Source organism: Mchenga conophoros, linkage group LG11 (genome assembly GCF_057382185.1).
Source record: "Mchenga conophoros isolate Kocher_MC1m ecotype Shallow Benthic linkage group LG11, M_conophoros_male_GT1.1, whole genome shotgun sequence".
Lineage (NCBI taxonomy): Eukaryota > Metazoa > Chordata > Actinopteri > Cichliformes > Cichlidae > Mchenga > Mchenga conophoros.
Window position 1 is genome coordinate 31,110,777 of NC_140536.1, and position 22,723 is coordinate 31,133,499.

Sequence of the window (22,723 nt, forward strand, 5' to 3'; positions counted from 1 at the left end):
GCTATGTTCTGTAAAGTGACCACTTGGGGAAAAAGTTACAAACAACATGTTTATCCTTTTTTTATTATCATTATTATTATTATTATTATTATTATTATTTTTTTTAAATAAAGTGAACTGAAAGAGCAATGCCAGTTGCATATACATAAAATGACACCTAGTGTGGTATAAAGGCTTTGTTCACCTGTGGCATACACAGTTTACTTGCAGCTGTGATGGAGGCATGGAAATAATGAAAGAAGAGATAAGAGGAGAGGAGGAGAAAGAGAGCAGCAGCAGTCTAAACAGGCAGTGTCTGCGCAGGAGGAGAGAGGAAGTAGATAAGGACACAATAGTGTGTTAGGACAGAGGACCCACAGGAAACTCACCTGCATGAAAGAGACAAAACCATTAACAGCCCCCCTTCTCCCTCTGTCTGCCTAACTGTCTATTTAACATTCACTCTCTTTCTGTCTCGCCCTGATTGTTTACATTTAGGGCTTTCCGCAAGGATATAGAGCAGCCATTGAAGAAAACTAGCCAGCTAGGGACGTGTAGGTCCCCCAAAATAAAAACATGACTATAAAAGTAAAAATCTGGCCAATATGTTCACATGCACCTATTACTTTTTGTTAAGTTCTCTCTTTCTCTTATATTTAAAATAACTAAACTACGGACGACAAGCGACTGTTTTTACTTTGTTGTTAGCAACAATGACGGTAAACCCAGCGTTTGCCGTCCACTTATTTTCTACATAAACCTTTCACAATAAAGCTGAAGATCCTGTTGAGGTTTTTCAAAATAAACTGAAATGATGACAAACAGAAGGACCAGTCAAAACAAATCAAGGACCTTATTTCTAAACGACGGGCTACCTCTGGCATGGACATGGTTTGGTTCTGAAAAGTGGGACATGGACAGAAAAGAGCCGTCAGGTGCTCAAAATAAACCTTAGACTCAAATGTTAGAACAGGCTCTTTCCAGCAGCATGCCGTGTAATAAATACTCACAAAGAAAATGGTGGCTGTTACAACTTACGTCTAAAAATGCAGTTTCATGTAGGGCTGTGCGATATGACCAAAATCTCATATCCTGATATAAGACATCTATCGTCCCAATAACGATATAAATCACAAAAATTTAACATTTTCTGTAAATTCAGTGAATCTCGGGCAGCTCGACTTGTGTGAAGTGTTTCCAGTTGGGCGTCATGTAGCTGGAGTCGAGTGTTTTAACCGATGCATGAAACTATACACTTTTAGACATAAGTTGTAACGGCCGCCGTTTTCTTTGTGAGTATTTATTACACGGCATGCTGCGGGGAAAAGCCTGTTCTAACGTTTGAGTCTAAGGTTTATTTTTTAGCACCTGACGGCTCTTTTTTTTCTTCTCATCAGTAAATACTCTGCATACTCTTTCACGTGATTCAGTTTATTTTGAAAAGTCTCAACAGGATCTTGAGCTTTATTGTGAAAGGTTTATGTGGAAAATAAACAAGCGGACATGCGATGGTTTTACCGTCGTTGTTGCTAACGACAACGCATAAAAACAGGCGCTTGTCCGCCTGTAGTGTGGTTATATTAAATATAAGAGAAAGAGAGAACTTTAACAAATTAATATAGCCACTGCAGTGACCATCAAAACCATGAAAAAATATTGCCGTAAACAGTTTATTTTGCGACACCACGAAACAAAAGATAGTTTTAAATGAAACGATGAAAAACGACATTTTTATATTGTCATCCGATATACATCGTTATATCGAACAGCCCTAGTTTCATGCATCGGTCAAAACACTCGACTCCAGGTAGACGACGCCCAGCTGCAAACACTTCACTCAAGTTGAGTTGCCTGAGATTCACAGAATTTACAGAAAATGTAAAATTTTTTACATTAAATACACAATAGCACTAAAAAGCTTGATTATTATCATATTTTAAATCTCCTAAAGTATGTAATTAGTTTTATTTCGGGACCAAGCCACTGCAAGATTTGCTTGTATCAAAGTAACCCAAGATGTTAGATTTTTTTCCAATTCTATACAACAAATAACACAGCACACAAAACACATCTTTTGCAGCTAGTACACTCAAAAATAATTCAAATAAAACAATAGAGTAGTGCTTTTTAGTATATGTCGACAAAAATGGTGCGAAGGGTTTAGGGTGTGATGCCGGCTTCTTCACTGTTTTGGTTTACCCTCACCCCTCTATAGCCTCAAAGCCCATTTGAACAAAGCCTTTAACATCCATTGTACATTACCCACTTATCAGTAAATGGGAAAACTCAAAGCACAAGATATTTACTTTAAGAGTTGGTTAAGCCCAAAAGCAGACTTAAAAGTAAGTAAATATTGGAGATAGAGAGGTAGCGCCCTACCTGCTACAGAGCATAGCCATTAACTTTACGTTCCAGAGCCAAAAATATGGTGTTGGGGCCTTAGCAGCAATATGGTAAAATATATTGTTTGGAGCACCCAGCATGGACAGGAATTGAAATCACTATATCAGAGGAACAGCATAAGTGGAGCAGTTTGGAGACAAAGTAAGAGAGGCAGGGCTGAGACCGTTTGAACTTGTATAGAGGATGGAAGAATGTATAAAGTAAAGGATGCTGAATATGGAGCTGCCAGGCATTAGGAATAGAAAAATGCCACAGAGAAGATTTGTTGATGCAGAGAACCAGTGAAGGAGAACATGTTAGTTGGTGGAGCATGCTAGGGACAGGCTGCTATGGGTACAGATGATCTGCTGCAACAACCCCTAAAGTCAGCGGCCAGAATCATGAGTTGTATGAGTTCTTAGAGTTTTAAGATTGGATAGTTTTGTAGTGTAGCTGTAGGGTAGCGCACTGCGTTTCTGTGGCAGATTATGAATTGTAACAGAGAATGACAAAAGTGGATGGTGTGCACTTGTCATTTGTTGTCTAACAGAGTCTCTGGATTACCAAGAAATTCTCCTGACCTAGTATTAATAACTAAAGCTTTAAGTGAAAAAGTAATTCAGAAATCATAATCTGTTCTTGTACAGTGCGTGTCTTTTGTGTTGTCATAGTTTCACAGCCTTTAGAGGCTTGAAACTCGGCAAGTACAATGTCTTTGGTTTCAGTGAAATCCAGCCAAGACGCGGCATCTCTGTACTGCACCGTAACAGCTGTCATAGTTTCCGTCACAGTTTAAGAAAGTTGTTAGAAGTTCATTTTATATGCATTGTAGTCATTGCCATATTTTAAGGTTTGCTTTTTTGACTGTTTGAAGAATGGAAGTAGTGGCAGATAAATCTTCTTCCTTGTTCTGCTTTGCTTTTTGTTTTTCTGTCTGTATAGTTTTCCTGATCTAAGGCTCATTTTTCCTCTTTGATCATCTATCTCTATCTCAGGTGTAGTCTTCATCTTCCCTGTCTGCTTTCGATGTCTTTCATGTCTTTGACGTTAAATCTGCTTTTCTTTGCTCTCCTCCCTCCCAGAGGGGTCCGCCAGCCTGCCTTCTTGATCAAGGTGAAAGTGGCCTTTTGTCTCTTGTCGTTTGTTTGGTTTCCACGTCTTCCTTGGCTGCTAGATGAGTTGGGTGATAGCCAGGGATTATGGCGGCATGTTTGGATTAGTGAGACCGGGACTTGTGTTCAGCGACTGGGTGGGGTGGTGATGTTTGGGGGGAGGGGGTTTGCTGGTACTATTCTTGAAGAGTTCAGAGAACCTTTCTCTTTTTATGCCGGCACTCGAACAAAAAGAAAATCTGGGGTGCTCTACATCTGTGTGATCTTTCAAACATCAAATAACAAGGGTTTTTCAAACAAACTCCTCCTCTGTTATGTCTGAGAGAGGAATGGTGCTGACCCTGCTAGGATCCAGAAACCAGTTGTAGCAAACAAATGGAGGTGGCTTGAATTAAGACATACAAAGAGGGGATTCCCAAATCATTCTCTGTGGTGGCCGAAAAGCCTGATTTGCCGTTAGGCTTTCGTTCCCTCCACACTGCGGGAAACAAACCCAAAGCAACATTTTCCTGTAAGCAGCGGTCAACACTGACGTGTGCTGAAGCTGTCTCATCTATTTAGGTTTTTTTTTTTTCTTTTTTTGCTACCAGGTGTGTTACTGAGCAAGCTTTTGTTAGGAATTTAGCTTAGATTTGCCACAGAAATCACAGCCTGAAGGGTGACGCTGCCCACACATGACATGTGTTTGACAGACAGTTCTTGTAAGCGAAGTTGCAGGTTTTTATCGGAGGCGAGCACAATCATGAAAAACCCTTGCATTGATTATTGTCCATGAATAATCGTAGGAAAACCCCTACCTCATCATAGCCCCCACAGCCCCACCCTGACCAACCCCCCTCTTATTTGAGTGACAAATCCACACAGCGATCTCTCAGCGCACCCTCTTTCCTCCTCCCACGTTCACCCATTTCAGTAACATATTTGGTACAGCCCACTCACTATTGGCAGGCTTCCCCATACGGTTCGGCTTGGTTCGGAGGCTCGAGGGGAAGTGTAGGTTTCAGTGGCTGTTTTGATACAGCAGATATAGTGGGTTATGGTTCATGTGCGGGGGCGTCTGAGATGTGCACCAGACAGGGGAATTCAGAATGGCTTGAAAGCCTGCTTGATGACTCTTTCTATTGTTGATTAAAATGTGGTCAGCTGAGATCTTCTGCTTTCTAATTCTATCCGTACAGCTTTACTGTAAAAGACTGCGATGCATGTGAATGTTTTGATAAAAATTTCTATTGCCTTGTACACCTTAAGCAAATGGAAAAATGAATGCACTGCTTGTGCTGGTAGGATCGGTGATGTTAAAATTTTGTCATGTACAAGGTTTTTCCACATCCTTAAAGAGTCTTAAATATGCATTTATGAATAAGAGGAGCTAACAAAATACTGTATTATTATAAATGTTTATTACATTTTCAGAGTAAATTTTCAGCACACAATGCTGCTATTTGCACCCCCTGTATAGATATATATCATTCATTTTGCATTGAGACCATGTTTTTGTTTGCCTAATTCTTTCAGACTGTTTTTGTCTAGTCTTCACAAGGTGTTAAAAAGACATAGCTCAGATGAAAAACACATGAACAAAATATTGCATCTTGTCATTATTTATTTAATTAAAAAAATCAAGACAAAATGCACAAGCACTTTGTGAAAGAAAATAGGCACATACCATGATTCAGTTACTTGTAAAACCACTTTTAGCAGTAATAACTTGATGTAAGCCTCATTATATATTATATAGTAATATAGCCTAAAAATTACAGCACTATATTTAAACGAAATTGATAATAGTATTTCTGACAATATGGACGTTTTGGACGTGATGTCACGGGCACCATATTGGATGTGATAAGTGGTAGCGATCATATCCTGTCACTCAGAAAGTTTACATAGAAATTATGACTACTTCTTTTTTTCTGCCTCACAATCTCCCTATATTCTGCATCAAGAAAGAGGGTTTTTTAATCACTTTTCTGTTTCAGTCTCACTCATGAACTGAAGTTTGGGTTCTAACATAAGAAATCCTATATGAACATATTTAATTAAATTTTGATATTATCACAATAAGTTATCGTCAGCAGATAAGTCATGCGACCCTCCCATCTTTGGACAGCTGACTGTTGATGGCTAATCAACAACATAACTCTACAAGGTAACATCATGTCAGCTAGCATTAGATTCTAGTGTCTTAAAAGTTTTAACTACTTTCCCTTTGATCAGCATTTTGATTATGTCACATCATTAGATAGTTTATTTGTTAAGTGCAAGTCTGCTCATGATAGAGCCACGTCAAAAATAAAAAGTTCCTGTGTTAATCGTGAATAGGGGTGAACTATTCACGGATAACACGGGTAAACTAACAGCAGCACTTACTGACAGAAAATTATGGCTATCTTTAACAAGTTACTGTTGTAACAAGTATTATTGTTGTTAATCACAAATGAGCTATGTTGACAGTTTTAAAGGATAATGCACAGATGTATCAATATCAAAATGGAATAAAAATCAGGTAAATACCCAAGCAGTGACCGGGGTCCACTTGACCCAGTAACTACATTCCAGGCAGAGTCCAGTGGCTGGGGTTTGTTGCCCATCTTCACACAAAATACTGATAAGCATTCACGTTTTTGTGGGCCTTTACATCTTGTTCAATAAAATGTAAGGGGTTGTTGATAATATAATGATATAAATCGTGTGACATTAAGACTGGGAGAATGTCAGGGCTACGCTTCACAGCATGGGTAAACGCACTCAGAGGGTGAAAGTTAACATCCATCTTCACCCCTCCCACATAACGAGGAAGATGCTAGTCAATAATGTGTTTTACTTTCTCTGAAATAACATATACACTTGTTTTTTTACTCATGGTTGCCATAGTTTATCTTATCTACATAATGTTTAGTAGGTTTCTCACTATGTTTCAAGTGTATTACACATCCTAAATAGCCGACCTCTATGTCGGGGGGTGGACAGTGAACATTGTAAAATGAATGGCAATTTCCACCCATCCTTTCCAGTTTTACTGTCAATGATGACGCAATTCAAAGTGTGAATTTTTTACCACAAGGTGCCACCACCAGCAGCAGCAGCATTATGGTGCAATAGACACTGCAACTTCAAGTGTAAAAGTATAAAATAACACTTTAGTTTTACCAGCCTGTGTAGGATTTTCATATAATTAAAAACACAAAACAACAACAATAACTCTTGCACACTGACTCACGTACCTGTCCTGCTGCCCTTCAAATGTATTAGCAGTACATGATGCAAGAGTTGCACTGTTTTTTCTTTTAGCAAACCTGCCATGCATTCAGGTGTGAATGAGTAATTTGCCACATAATAAAATTGAAACTGGAATGTTGTAACTTGAATTGAGCTCTTTAATCAGCTGCTTTTCTACCGTGTAATTTCGTGATTAATTTCCAGCTACAGTTTGTTCTTACTGTCATATGAAGTGATAATTTATGAGCTCTCCAGTAATGGTCTGTTGAGTCATTTGCTTACATTTGGGCTGCACATCACCAGCTTCTAGCGTCTCTTCTATGGAATTATTAACATAAATATGATACCATACTCCTCCCACATAATCTGGTTGTACTTGATGTTGAGTCTTTGCCATCTGTTGAAACAAATTTGTTGTTTACACCTGTAGTGGCAACACTTTCTTTGCATATCTTTCAGAGTATTGTGCTTTGTCAGAGGCTCAAGAAGCTCACTTCTAATTAACAATCATCACAGGCTGACACATCGCTTTCATTCTCAAACATGTCTGGTTTTGTCTTGTTGTTTGTGCAAAAGTAGATACACAGAATCATTATATCACTGATAACTTTACTTAAATTGTTAACACTTTTACATCACGTGAAAATGAATACTTTTATTATTGTGGACAATATGATCGGGTTATATGCACTGCTCTCTTGAGGTCCTGCATCAGCATTTTAATTAAAATAGATTTTACGATAAAAATTTTTTTAGCTTGAATAAAATGATATCGATGTATTGAATCCTGAATCAATTTTTAAATCTAAATGTATTTTCCCAGAAACGCCAGAATCTCAGGTTAAAGCTCACAAAACTATTTCAACAACCACCAAACAGCTAAAACAGCAAATGAGAGCAGGTAAAAGACGTAAACACAAAACACGGATCGTTTACGTACACAGACACGCCATTGGGGCTGAAAGCCAACATCTCACAGATTCTGATGCTGGAGGTTTTGTCACTCTCTGACCCAAATTCAGTGAACCAGCTAAAACTACACTTCACATTTGATAAACATTGTCATTAATTCCCTCTTACTTTTGCTGTTTTGCTTCCACCATAATAAAATCACACTTCCACCATTATGCTGCTGTTTTTGTTTTGTTTTTTTAATGACCTCCCACAAGAAAGGCTTTATGCTGTTCAGTATCGAAGATATGTAAACCTTTACAAATTATCCCAAATTGCAAAATGCTTAGCTTTATAACTTTGCCCTGCTTCACTTCAGCAGCATCAGTTAATGTTCATATGTCGATTCATGTTTTCTTCCATTTTTGATCTACTGCAGAATATTTTTAACACAGTTATCTGCTATAAAAAGCCAGACCAGGAAAATCTCCTTCATGCTTTTCTGTGTTTTATCCTCAGATACTTTGACACAAAGGCATCTGCCGTGATGCTCACACCTCTAAAGTCTCACAAGTGTCAGCTTTGTATTTATACATTGATATAAAAATATGCATATGTACTGATAAATTATCAGAATTATAATATTTCTGACTGTCTGAGTCAAAATTGCTCAAGCAACCCAGCTGAGGTCTGGAGTTCAGGCTATTACAACATATTATTTCTTCGTTTTTTTTGGTTGTTATGTATATTTATTGGTATGCTTTGGATGATTTTTCTGTTGCATTATTTTTGGCAAGTTTTAGTTGTAGACGGCCCCGCAGTTGACCCAAGAATCCTTTGGTATACAGAAGAGTCCATGGTTTACTCAATGGTTTACACTGCAAGGTGCGCAGGTCCTGTGGGGCATTCCCCTGGCAATGCTGCCAAATAAGCCACACTTGTTCATTCCTTTTCATGATTTGACTGTCATGAATTACAGGATTTAACATGTTAACTGAGGCCTCTAAAGTCTGAAATGTAGCTCTGTCTTGTTTTTGGGTGGGGTTTTTTTTTTTTTTTTTTTTTGCGCAAAGTTCTCTTTCATCTTTGTCACTTTATAGCTAGATTTTTGCTAAATAACCAAGGTCAGAAAATCCTAGAAAGTCAATTTGGTTTCTCTATAAACGGTGTTATCAGTAAGAGAAATGTTTCATCACTCATTCAAGTGACTTAGTGTCAGCTGACTGCAGCTTTCCCCAGCCTCATAAATAGCATCGTTGCACAACATTTAAAACTAGCACCATTGCTTAACAGAGAATTCTCATGGTCATTGAACAGTGATCATGAGAATCTGCATATTTATGATCATGAAACTGAGCTCATGGCTCATTGTTAGGTAACGGCACTAGTTTCAGTTGATGTGCAACTGTACCGTGTATAACTTTGGGGAAACCTGCTGTCAGCTGAGACTGAGGAAGTCACTTAGAAGTGTGATATAGCATTCCTCTCACTGAAAATGCTGCATCCAGATGAACAAAACCAGCTTTGTGGGACTTTTTCACTATAGGGTAACAAACTTCAAATTGTGTGATCTGTTATAACCCCACTGATGGACAGCAACAATTGCTTCTCTAAGACCATGTCTTTTCATTGTGTTAATACACATCTGAATGCTGCAGACCAGCAACACTGCCACCATAAGTAAAAGTAGCCACTTCAGGTCACTGAAGTATGAGTATGAGTGATACGTTTAACAAAAATGTAAACTCGGTAGGGACGGGTTTCGTTTGCAAAACCACGGCACTAAACTCCTTGAGATAGGGTTACAGTAACTTATTCTAAATGGATATTTCTCAGTCTATTTTTAAATATACAATCACATTTAATTTGATTTGTCAAAGAAGTTATAAACTATGGATAATGGGATATCATTTAGGACTGATATTTTCATTGCAGTAATCACAATACAGTGATGTTAATAAACTCAACCACCTTATTGCAGATTTTAAACAGAGATAATGTTTAATGTGATTGCAAGTTTGTGCTTGTTTTATATTTAAAGTGGTAATCAAAATGTCCTAAAACTTTTGTAGTGTTGCCGACCAGTTTATGTAATGCTACGGTTGCATTAATTCAAAAGTCAAGTCAGTTTTACATGTATGGGCTAAAATTAAGTTTGTATTTTCTGTACATTAAACAAATAAAAGCTCAGTCCACAAAACATAATGTGGATGGAGTGTTTTTGTTTCTGACTCAAATGTGTCTCTAGCACAGTGTTTTCAGAAGCTCAGTGTGTGGTAAAGATGATTAATTTCTATCAAGACACTTATGATTAAGATATATTATTTCGCATTTTTTCTAATCACAGTTCTTGTGCTGCTGCAGGTTAACGGTTAACATATGAAAACCATAGCTTTTATCAAAGGTCAGTGGTTTTGTAGAAAAAAGATATTGAAACTCTAGCATTCAGGGTCATTATCTAAAATACTGCCTACTTTATTTCTATTATGTACAGGGGCTTCATATACCCATATGACTGAGCAGAAGTTAAAAGCTGTTAGAATGATAGTTTAAAGAAATAATTTGCTAAATCAAAAGTTCACAGTAAGATCCAATAAAATGTTTTAAGCAATATTTTTCTACATATAGTGGAACCCCGTCTTACGAATACCCCATTTAACGAAAAATTCAAGTTACGAAGGCACTTAACGGCAATATTTCTGCCCGCGTTACTGCAAAATGCCCGCGTAATGAAAGCCGCTGGCTCTGATTAGCTGAGCCCACAATGCCTACAATGCCCACAATGCCTTACGAATCATGTGACAACCCCCTTGGCTTTCGTACATGCGCTTCACTGTTCCACTTGAATGACGTATTGTTGTTGCAGTTAGCAATTAGCCTTTAGCCTATTGTTCACTCAAAAGGCGCAATGGGTGCTTCGACTTACGAAATTAATTCGTTCCCGAGGGTCTTTCGGAAGTCGAAGATTTTCGTAAGTCAGGGTTCCACTGTATTGTAAATTTTATATACAATCTGTGGTGCTAAACCCAAATCATATAGGTACAATGTTGAATACCTAAAAAGAAAATGGATAGCATCTTTACAAAACCTAATGAAAATCAGTTTCACCAATTTATTTTGGCCATGTCAACGGACATGTTAATATTTCAGCCTTGCAGCCTTCATCAGAACATTAGGTCATTTTATTTGCGTACACCTTTGTTTTTAATTACTATCCTATTTTCAGAATATACATGAATCTTTGAATCTTCCAGACTGTGAAAATTTCATGACATAAATGAAATGAATAACAAATTATTAACGGTGTATTAAAATGTGTCAGACAGTAACATTACATGATTACTTTTCTTCAAACATGTAATCAGAGGCCACTTTATTAGGTACACCTCGCTAGTACAGGTTTGGACACCCTTTTGTCTTTATAACTGCCCTAGTTTTTTTCATAATATTAACATCCCACATTTACTGCAGATTTTTTGGCTACACATCTAAGATGTGAATCTCCCGTTCCACCACATCCTAAAGATACTCCATTGGACTGAAATCTGGTGACTGTGGAAGCCATTTTAATAATCATGTTCAAGAAACCCGTTTGACATTATTTGACCTTTGTGACATCGTGTTTCATCTTGCTGGAAGCAGCCATCAGATCATGGGTACATGAGCAACAATGTTGAGGCAAAGCTGTGGTGTTCACCTTATGTCACCCCCAAAGGATTTGTGTCTTCGTTTTCAAGGATTCAATAGGTGAACTTGTTAAGCAAATGTAGTAGTAGTAGTAGTAGTAGTACCATTGTATGCAATGAGCACTGCCCAAAGCAGACGGGCCTCTGACCTCTGACACCAACAAGGCATTTTGACACAGGTATACCTAATAAAGTGTCCATGAGCGTGCACTATACTGAACCTTCTTTAAATAGTCACACAGCGATCTTTGTGTGGTGACTGTCAAGGCATTTTTCAGTTATTGTATTTATATGTGCTGTAACTTAGACGAAATTCCTGCATGCATACTTCAGTACATCAGTAAGATTTCCGTAATACTCACAGAAAGTGTTTCCATGTGGAGAGTTGGACTCGCCAGCTTTCATTCAGTAGCTAGGTAGTCATTTTTATCCACCAGTTAGTCATTAGTAATTCATTCTGTCAGCCAGAAAGTCTGACCAGCTGCCAGTCATGCAGTCAGCCGCTGTTTGCTGTGAGGAGACTGCAGCATTGCGGTCTTTCTAAATAGTCTTTGGCCGCGCTTGGTTGACAAAACATGTTCTCTTGGCCAGCAGTTGGGTACTACTCAACCACAGGGTGTGTGTGTATGTCAGCAAACAAATTACTCTTTTTTTTTTTTTTTTTTTTTTTCTCTTTTCATATAGATTAGACTGTTTATTTGCTGTGTAAACGAGTTATTATTAATGAACTGATTTGGATTTGGAGTGAGCCAACTGAGCACTTACTATTAAACCATAAGCTCTGTTTGGTCTTTTTAGCAGGTGTGGTCATGATTTCTGGACATGGAAAATCTTCCACTAAGCAACTTCCACTACAGAGATTTAAAGATATTTACAATCATCACTGATTACGTTTCTTGGATTTTTTTTGTCCTTTGGACAAAACATTTTTCCAAACATATTTTTCCAAAAATACTGAAATAATGGATTGTTATCTTCTTGTCTGTAAAAAGTACTTATGAAAATCAGAAGCTGGAATTGCACACTACAGCATAGTAATGTAGTTTAATTATACAATTTAAAATGCTGATGACAGGGAAAAAAAGCAGGTGATTTATTACTTAGCAGTAGAGCTGCTGGATATTGATGACTAGATCTGCGTGTTAATTCTTGTCAGCTGGCTTCAAAAAGATCTTTTCCCGGTGTTAATGGTCAGAGCTGTCACACGAATGATTCACAGAACTGTATTAGTCAAATCGGGAAAACATCACTTTTAAATCTCTATTCCTGTACGATATTCCTCAGCATTGTTTTTTTTTTTTTTTTCTGTACGTGACACATCTTCTGACGGTTATACCTGTACTTCTGGTTGCTTGAGGGGGAATCAAACTCTCCATCTTGAATATAACCACCTTTTTTCTTGGCATTAAAAAACAGGTTAGTGTTGTTGTTTGTGTCACTGCCAGAATGCTTGCTCATGGGTCATTTAACCTCAGTTTGAAGGGATTTCTTTCTAACAACACATTGTGGACAACCCATTCTTACCCTTTTTAATGGTCTTTACCTCACAAATAAACTCATTTCACCTTTTGCTTCACTCAGCAGTTCATGACAAGTAACTTGGTCTTGCTCTCATGAGAGAGAGCGTAAGAGTTGCTGGTTTTACCACGACTTCATTTTCCTAGCTTGTGTGTCTTACTGTGGTGTTTCAAAATGTTAAGCAGGAACCAAACTAACCTGCTAAAATGCCACAGCCTCACAGTGGTAACCAGCAACTCCATTTTCTGCGAGGTAAATGGAGTTGCATGTTTCTACAAATCAACAAACTATGCAAAACTTATGTAAAACTATGTATGCATCCATATTGGCACACATGCATTTTTAACATCAAGTTAAATTCCAATTTCAATATTCAAATGTTATTTACCACTATACCTGTGTTGTGCTCCTTTGTGCTGCAAGGGAACTTTGAGAGCAACCTTGAGATTGAGAGGGTGTGTGGGGGCGGGGTGTGAGTCAGACAGGGTAGTACGAGAAGAGGCATACAGACGCTGGCACGGCTCTCAGAAAAAAATATGATAATATATTATAAAGCTGTAATAATATAAACTGTAAAAATGTGTCAACCTATCTTAGAAACTCATTTTCTACCCCGCTCTAGTTCAGAGTTCACATTGTGTGTCTTTCATAACACCTCCGTTTTATATGCTTTCCTGGTAAATACCCATGTTTTTTTCAGTGGTTTACTACTAGCGCCTCACAGCGAGAAGCCTCTGGGTTTGAAACTCCTGGTCGGCTGGTGCCTTTCTGTTTGGAGTTCACATGTTTTCCGTGTGCCTGCGTGGGTTTCCTCAGTACTCCGACTTCCTCTCCAAATCTAAAGAAATGCATGATTAACTAGTTTTTCTACACTGGTTATAAATGTGTAAAAAGTGCATACTGGTTGGAAAAAAGATGATTGTGGCATTTAATTTGGATTTTAAAGAGCTCTTTATTAATTATGGTCCATTCCATAATCCTTATGGCATCATCTGAGTCACTAAATGCTTTCTTATGGCTCTGTCATACTAGATTACAAATAGGATGGCAACCTCCTGGTTAGTAGTTTAAAAAAAAAAAAAAAATCAGTGGTTGTCCGGTGATTGCATTGAATTTTTTTTGCTTTTGGCAACTGATTGTAATTAATTATGGTGATCAGCTGGTCACCCAGAGGTTGCTCATGCTGCCACGGCCATATACCGATCACAAGGAGATTACACGGGTTGGCTGGTGAGAGTTGTGAGGATAAGTAGTACTTCATGCACATAATAAAATGAACTTGATGAGCAAGAATGTTAGGGACAAAAGGTAATTTTACTTTCTTTGACAATGTCCTGGTGGTTAAAGGCTATTTTAGCACTCTACAAAGTTCAATTCCTTTGACAGTCTTTTGCTGTATTTTGATGACCTTAAGTCATCTTAGAAAGTTAAGGATTAAGTAGGTTACATATGCGCTATCTCTATTTCTCTATTTCCTTCTCATATAACACGAATATGATATGTTTCTGTGGTTCAAAGGAAAAAAGCTTGTTTTAATTAACTGTGTCAATTGTTTTTGGCTTAACATGTGTCAGCTGTTCCAGTGGTGCAGATGTTCGATGTGTTTTTTGCAGACAAAGTCATCAACCCAGGCTGACCTTACTGGCAATTCAGTTTGCCTTTTCCTGCTTTTTTTCTCATGTGTTTCCCAAATACTGTATGAATTTGTGTGGGTTTTAGCGTGACACTGCACACATTCGTCTGACTAATTTGGGTGCAGGTGGTTAAAGTGATGATCTAAAGTAATATTTATGTGTTTGAGTTTTTGGGGGGTGTGGCCCATTGCAAATTTCCCCGATTTCTCATAGTGATACTGTGATAATACGCCTCCTCCGCCCCCATCTGCCTTTCTGTTGCCAGGCAAGGGGTAAAGGTTAGTGATGGTTAAGAAATACCACCCAGAAATGTGTTGTGTGTGTGTGTGTGTGTGTAGGCGTGTGTGTGTCTGTGTCTGTGAGTGCGTGTAAAGCAGAGAGAGAGAGCGCGATTAAATGAGTGAACCAGGGAAAGTGTGTTTTCACTCTTGCTGTCACTTAAGCAGCATCTCACCTTTTACTTTCTGTGCTTTTGAACTAAATTGCACTTTTTCTCATGAATTTTTTTTTTGGGACATTATTGCCAAATAGTTAGTTAATCATTGCTCCCCACCCCCCTAACACGGTGTCACAATTATGTACTTTGTTTCACTGTTCACAGTACAAATGAATGCAGATTCAGAATGATCAATTTCAGCCTCTGGCGATTTTCACAGGTTCATTGTTTTTTTGGTTTATATTTTAACACATTAAAGATTTGCTGCTCATAGATGACACTATGGAGAGGATTGTGCATTGTAGGACCATAATACGACCTTACTAAAAGGATTTTGTGTAAAGTTTAAACCAAAAGCTGCCCTTTCTTAGTTGCACGCTGTACATTCACTATTTCTTTTTTTTCTTCTTTTTTTTCTTTTTTGCGTAACATTTTTCTCCTTTTCAAATTCCTTGTAACACATTTCAGTTCAGCTGTTTTTTCCTCAACAGCTCGTCTGTAAGTAATGGACCTCCACCCAAAGATGATTTTCTTCAGAGTATGGACTCTTCAAATGCCGTCATCAAAGAAGAAATAACATTTAAAAAAGAAAAGAACAAAAACTTTTGTTTTTTTTATCCTCTTTCTTTTTCAGATTGTGGCTAAGTGGTTTGAGCACAGTTAACCAGAAGTGTAAACAACACATCCTTTTAATTTCGCACTTCTTGAATCTTCAAACATATTTTATTATGTTTAAAATGCATTAATAATGCTATTGTGAGATAATTTATTTAATTTATTTAATTAATTAATTAATTTCATTAATTAATTTAATTCCACCAACAGCTGTACTGGAAATGAATGGTGAAAAATCATAAATAAATTAAAAATTCAACAAAATAGTTATCACTGTTTAGAACTTGTTTTTTCCTCTCACATCTACATGGTTTGTACTTTTCTCAAATGCATTTCTAGGTGCTCAGAGGTTTAAAAGAAAAAACACTTAAAAAAAGAAGAAGTTTTATTTCTGTAAAATAAAGTCCTGTTTAGATGCTTACACATGCACAAACTGTATTCACCAGACTTCCTGCATGCACATAGCATCAGTTAAAATAAGCATGCAGAGGCCAAGCCATTCCTCTTTTTTTTTTTTTAATCATCAGCTGGGGTAATCTTATGAACCGTTACTCTAAAATAGCACTTTAGCTATAATGATTAAACAATTCTGGTTTGTTTTGAAGACTAGTACCAATACTGGATTACATAAAAGCAGTTAAAGAGCTTTTAAATTTAAATTCCAGCTGCCACCAGTAGAGGCAGCTCACAGGTCTGGCCTAAATGTGCACAGCCTCCATCTTCAGAAGCAAACCTTTGCTGAGAACTTGCATTGCTTTTTCATTTTAACTTATTGCATGTTTCTGTTTGCCAGTAAGTCAGCAGGTGTGGGGTGGAGTTGCTTCTCAGACCGGCAGTTAACGCTCTGTCTTAACCGTCCTCCTGATATTACGTGGAACTGAATGAGGACAACAGTGTGTGTGTGTGTGTGTGTGTGTGTGTGTGTGTGTGTGTGTGTGTGTGAGGACAACAGTGATAGACAGGAAAAGGGCAATCACTGTCTGCCTTTCTCACGCAAAGACAAATGCAAAGTACAAATGGTAAAAAGCTCAAAAACGGTTTCTCAAAAATAAGTTCACGTTTAAAATTTCAAATCTAAACTAAAAGAATTGCAGTGTCATTTCTGCCTGTACGATGAACTGGACCAAAAAATTGTGACTGTTTTTATGTTAATTGACATATTAAACATAGTTTCTGTTTTATGGCCAATTAAAAGGTTTGTCACCTTCTGGCCTGCTCACTGCAAAAATATGTCTTGAAGCATGAATATCAGTCAGGAAGGAATTATTGGTCAGAGAAGTCAGAATATTTATGACTTTAATGAAATTAAAATATGAACAGATAACATAATTTGAGTTGCTTTATATAAACTGCCCTGCACATTACAAAAATGTAATGATTTTGTAATTTATTATATTAAAACTAGAGGTCAGTTCCTTACTCTAAGAAGAGATTATCATTAAAGCTCAGTGGTAGAAAATATGCGTGCATACTTTTTTTCTAAACATTTCTGGTCTTCAGAAATATGTCTGAGGCTTGAAAGGAGTCTGAGCTGCTGTATGCATGCGTCCAAACACTACTTGGATAAGTCTGTACTTGCATAAATCTATAAAAATTCAGAAATTTTTTAACATTTTAAAATCTGTTAAAACAAATGTAATTGTGTCTTAAAAATTGTTGGAAAGAATATAAAATGTACTAATTATTAAGGCCTTAGTATTAAGTACAGCTAAAAGTAGTAATAAGGATGGTCATCTTGGCGTGGTCTCCTGTTCATTGCTCTTGTGTTACCATGATTATCTTTTCTTATTTTTGTACCATTTTTAATTTTATGACATTGAGGTAGTTTAGATGAAAGGAAAAAGCTAGTGCTTGTAATTGCTAAAGGAGTTTTATTCTTAATTTCCCATATTAAAATGAAATAATTTTCCAAATTCACACCTCATTTCTTCAGACTTGACAGAGCTCCTTCAGAGGACATCATGCCACTGCTGATAAAGAGATCATTGGTTAAACTAGAGGAGTTTACAGATTAAAAGTTGTCATTTAATCTTTAGAAATGTACACTCGACGAACGATCTGACCTCCGCAAGTTGAAAAGGTCGAGGAAGTTGTTTCTCATAACGTTCGTTTTTTTGTGTTTTTAGTCGTGGTCCTTTGAGGGATGGGCGTTACCAAAGGACGCTGACTCTCACTCACCACGCACTGTCAGAGTGAAAGTTTAAAATTCGAATCCTGTGACAGGTTAACAAAAACAATAAACTGCCACTTTGCTTTTTAACTGAACACACACTCACATTTCCACTCATACTTTCTCTCTTCTTTCTCTCTCTCATCCACCACACCAGTGGTATTACTGTACTATCTGATGTGGTCTCTCTCACCTCATGTTAGCATCTCTTTTCCTGCTTCTCCTGCATTACTTCCTAGTCTTTGTGCTTTTATCTTGTTTCTTTTTGACACCGTTGTCTTTTCTTTTCTCTACTCTGCTCTGACTTTCTCACGTTATTTCATTTTTTTCATCTCTCTTTCTCTCCTTTCTGCTTTTAAATTGTCACATGATGTTGTTCTTCCTTTGTTTTTTCCTCCTGTTCATTAATTTATGCAGCACTTTCCCAGTCTTTTGGGATGTCCTCTGTTTGTTTTATATCGGCACCCGTTTTGTTCAGAGTTAAACTGCAGACAGTTTATCAGGCAGCCTCTTTTACTGTAAGCCATGCTGTTGATGTGTGATGTGTGGAAACAGTGGTTTAGCATTTTCTTGCTGTTAACAAGCAAAAACAGGTTGGACTGGATGCCAGCAAAACCTGTTGAGCATTATTGGGACTGCACGAATGTGCAACTTACCCACATTGTTGTGCACCGGTGCTTCCGCTTACCATCATCAACACTGGTTTTTTGCCCTGCGGCGTTCTTGATTCTATTGCTCACATAACAAGACACCTTTACACCTTTACACTTCGGTTCGTCTTAATGTTAATGACTCAGGAGTTTCTGGATCTCGGGTATATTAGTTTAATTTGCATAACAACTTCATTGACTGTGGCTTTCAGAAGGGTTCCTGTGCCATCGCAGTGGTTTCCTTTACAGAAACCTGTCATTTCTTTGTGCAGTGCATCCTCAAGGCCTAAGAATCACATCTATTTAGTATTTCTTCTGGGACCTAGTTGCTTGCATGCTGTGATCTTTCCATATTCTCTGAATCCTTTCATGATAAAAATGTGCAATCCCTTAACCTGCAATGCCACATTGGGGGAAAAAGCTATTCTGAACTGTTTTCCTGTATAGTTTTTACAGATTGATGAACTATTTTACTCGCTTGGATGCGCTTTTCAATTTAGACCTACTGGTCCGTTGCCAGTTAACTTAATTAGTTATCACTGTTTTGTGTATTGGGTTTTTTGTTGGGTTTTTTTGGTCAAAGAATCTTTCAATATTTGTGTAATTGTGATTGAAATACTTTGCATTCTTTTGGGAGTGTAATTGTATATTACAGGAACAACGGCAGATTAAACACTGAGTTTGGAAAACCAGCACTGAGAAAAGAACATATTGTAAATTTGTACTTTTAAATAACTGATGGTATTTACTAACTGTCCCCTCTCACTCCATCTAGGTGAGCAGAAACGTTATCAGGTGGTGATCCACGGCATCGAGCCGCTGCTGGAGACGCCTCTGCAGTGGCTCAGCGAACACCTTAGCCATCCTGACAACTTCCTGCACATCTGTGTTGTTCCCACTCCGAGTGATTGAGGCCACTTCTGCTCCTGCAATGTACTGTCACTGTGATAAGACACTGGCCAGCCAGTTGACCAGCGTTTTCTTTTGGTGGAAACCTTAACGTAACAGAACTCTTTAATGAGAAGGAGGATGCAAAGGATGCAAAAGGGGATATTTACTAACCCTTTTCCAGCTTATCTATATATATTTATATCCTCTTAAAATTACTACTGCTCCTCCTCTTTCCCCCTCAAAAACTCGTTTAAAAAAGGAAAGAACTTTCTCCTCTCCTACAAGGAGAAGCAAGAGTTGAATGAGCAAAGGATCTCGTTCTTTTTTTCTTTTCTTTTTTATTCTTTTCCCACGTCTTCTCCTTCCACTCCTCTCTGAACAAGCAAACATCTCAATGGGAGAAGAGGAGGTGAACGAATCCTTTGTTTCACAAATCTGGCACACATCTTCCTCCTTGTCTTGTCGGTAACTTGTCTGTAGACAGGGAAATGGAGTTGTTTCTAGTTTGGGGAGCGGTGTATCAAATCCTGCTGAAGTTGCCTTATTTACTGCACATTATCATCTTTATCCTTATTGTCCTCTCATCAATGTGTGGACGTGTGCACATGAAGTCACTTTAAGCTCACATCACAACCTTTTGTTGGTTAAAAATACGGATTCATTTGACAAAGTGGGCTTGAATAAAAAGAGGATAAACTGATTTGGAGTTTTGGCAGCAGTGACTGACATAATTCACTGATCTCAGCATACCCAGGAGGTGTTTTGGGCTGACTGTTTACCATTGAATTTTGAGTTATTTGCAAAAGCAACTTAGCAATCAGAATGTCCAAAGTGTTTCTGTACTGTTGATGAATTAGCATTAAATTGTAGCTTTGATTTTAAAATTATGAAATTCCTTTTTTTGTTTGTTTGTTTGTTGGCAGAGAAAAAAAACTGCCTTTGCACAACTTAAGGTCTTTAATTTTTTAGATTTGTTGCCCAGTGGATGGTGGGAATCTGCAACGCTCAAAACCAAATGTCCATAAACTAAAAATGACATGGTGGCATGGTAAAAGCCTGTTTTTACTACTAAAAAAACAATGGAGATGTTGAATTTTCACAGAGTTAACATTCAAAAATCACGTAGCTACTAATGAGGCTAAAGCATTTACTGAGAGACTCATGGGGAAAAAAATCCACATGTGTTTTCAATAGCAGGTGTTGATATCTTTCCATCAGTACAACACTCTTTAGCTGTTTTTACTGTCTGTTTTTGTCAGATTTGGCAAGAGCGTCTTTTCTTCACTGCCAAACTTAAATGAGCATCTGGTTTTGTTCCATTTAAAGAACTCAGCTGAGATAATGAGACGGCAGGCGTACTTAGCACTAAGTCTGCAGTCTGTTGGGGGCAGTGGTGGTTTTACATGTTCTACATATGCTTTAAATAATTTTGTTTGTTGACACAAAGAGAATTGGCAATAGTGGGCAGCATTTCTTTTACAGCATAATGGCAGTAGCTGAGGAATGCAATGACTAGATGAGTTTGTAAAATGTTGCCATGTTTCTCTCTCGTATCGGCATCTTGACTTTCTTTTGTTTGTTTTGATTGTGATTTTTACTGTTCACAGTGAAATAAATTGCCATTAAAAATCAATCTGACATTGTTAATCCATACTGATTTAAAATCAAACTGAAATCTTCTATATGTATTTAAAGGCTCTGTACGGAAGTAGGTTTCATGTGATGTCATAGCTAGAGGGACATACCCACTCAGAGTTTCTCCACAGCGAACCTGTAGGAATGATTTACATGGCATTGCAAAAATACTTGCTCAACCCTCATAAAACAACATTATTTTATAATATGTGATAATTTTCTTGTTCTTCACTTCATACATGTGGCGTTATTTACTCAACCAGATTGAAAATACATGCAGCTCTCCATACTTTGAAAGCTTTCGCTCTGGCAACAGTGTAAGGTGAGCATTCTCTACAAGATTCACATAGATGTTGCTGAACTGGAGCTCTGGGAGAGACGTCACCACTTACAGGAACTTGGCTAAACCTGCTGGGGCAGAATTAGTCCCCAACACTTGTAGTTTCTCTTCATATCTTCGTTTTTCCTCCATGGGGAGATGATCCAAGTAGTCTTGGCTTGAGATAGGTGGTAAAAACCCGAACACTTTTTCCTGCAGCACTACTGACTTTCCACTATGGCCCATTATGATAAAGTAATGTTTTGCCTGCCAGCGTGGTGAGACAGTCAAGTGACTGAAAACTATGAATACGAGTAAGGAAGTTAAAATGGCAAAAAAAAATACGACTTCCTATCAAACTTCTTATGTCTGTTCATGTGAAACAGTTTGAACTCTTTTTTTTTTTTTTTTTTTTTTTTGCAATGAGAGAGTGTAGAGCACAAAACAAGTTCCTCATGTGCAGGATATCTTTCCTTTCTCTGGCTATACTTACCAGATTACCAATCAGGCTAAGCGGTCAAGCAAAGGTTGCTGTTAGCTAAAATCTATCCGTGAGTGCAGCCATGTGAAGGAAGTAGTGTTGGCAAGATAAAGTATGACCAATCAGAAATGGGTCCACTGGCAGCAGAACAACAAAGGGAGATAAAAGTATAATGTTAGAAAAGTATTAAAGGTTAAACACAAAACAAGCTAAAAGTGCACTGTTCGCACACCGTGGTCCAAGAGATCTTCCGAGAAGGGTGACACTATTTTTCGGAGAATTGATTTGTCAGCCAGTGGTGACTTTTTTTCTTTTTCTTTCTTTCTTTCTTTCTTCTTCTTTTTTTTTTAAAATGTTCCTCTCTTATATGGGACATAACCTTCTCCCGATCAGGTCACATCTACAGCATGAGTCACCAGTACTCCAATGAGAAGTGAAACACCTTCGTAACACTGAAAACCCAAGGTTAACCTTGAAGTTACTTCACCAAGGCCATTCTGCTTTGCAATTCAGGTTTCAGCATCCAGTCAGTGGATCAAAAAACCCCAAAGGAAACAAAGAAATCAGAAAAGCAAAGTTCATTTAAGCTAAGAGTTTCTGAAGTTTGTGTATTTGTGCAGATGCAGATGCAATTGAGACATTGAAAAAGTCAGATTGAAAGAGCTTTCCCATAAATTGCTGAATATATTTGCAGAAAGAAAACGCTGACTGTTCTTCATATAGTTGTACATTTTTACATTCATAGTAACAATCCTCCTATTATATAAAGCTCTACATGAACAGGCCTCTGCATATTTATAACAGATCTGGGACCTTAAGTGTCAGTGTCTGACAACTCCCAGGGATGATGGCAGGTAAGAAGTAAAAGAATAAAGGGCAGTCAAAAATCAAAGTAATGAACTGGTATGCATACATAAGTAAACTAAATGTGTGTGCTTACAAGTAGAACAAATGTATCCAAACCAACCAATAAACTTATTAAAACTAAAGTGTGTTATTGTGTTCAAATAAAGAAATGAAAATACACAGGAGTTACCGACCTTTAGAGTGTGGCCATGGGTTTGGCCATCACGTAGACATGAAGGGGCCATTTTTCATTGTAAAA

The 22,723-nt window shown here is 37.7% G+C and overlaps 1 protein-coding gene across 3 annotated transcripts in view; it reads left to right on the forward strand.

The window, feature by feature from the left end:
- The window catches only part of atg5 (ATG5 autophagy related 5 homolog (S. cerevisiae)), a 49,525-nt gene extending 28,704 nt beyond the window's left edge, over positions 1–20,821 (forward strand). For 2 of the 3 annotated variants that reach the window (XM_085292481.1, XM_085292480.1), the window contains exon 8: positions 19,068–20,821. In XM_085292481.1, coding sequence (XP_085148607.1) covers positions 19,068–19,204 — 137 coding nt within the window. In that variant the 3' untranslated portion in view covers positions 19,205–20,821. Of the gene's footprint in view, positions 1–15,348; positions 16,373–19,067 lie in introns of those variants that run through there. The other variant, XM_085292482.1, reaches the window with a different exon arrangement.
- The last annotated feature ends 1,902 nt before the right edge of the window (positions 20,822–22,723 follow it).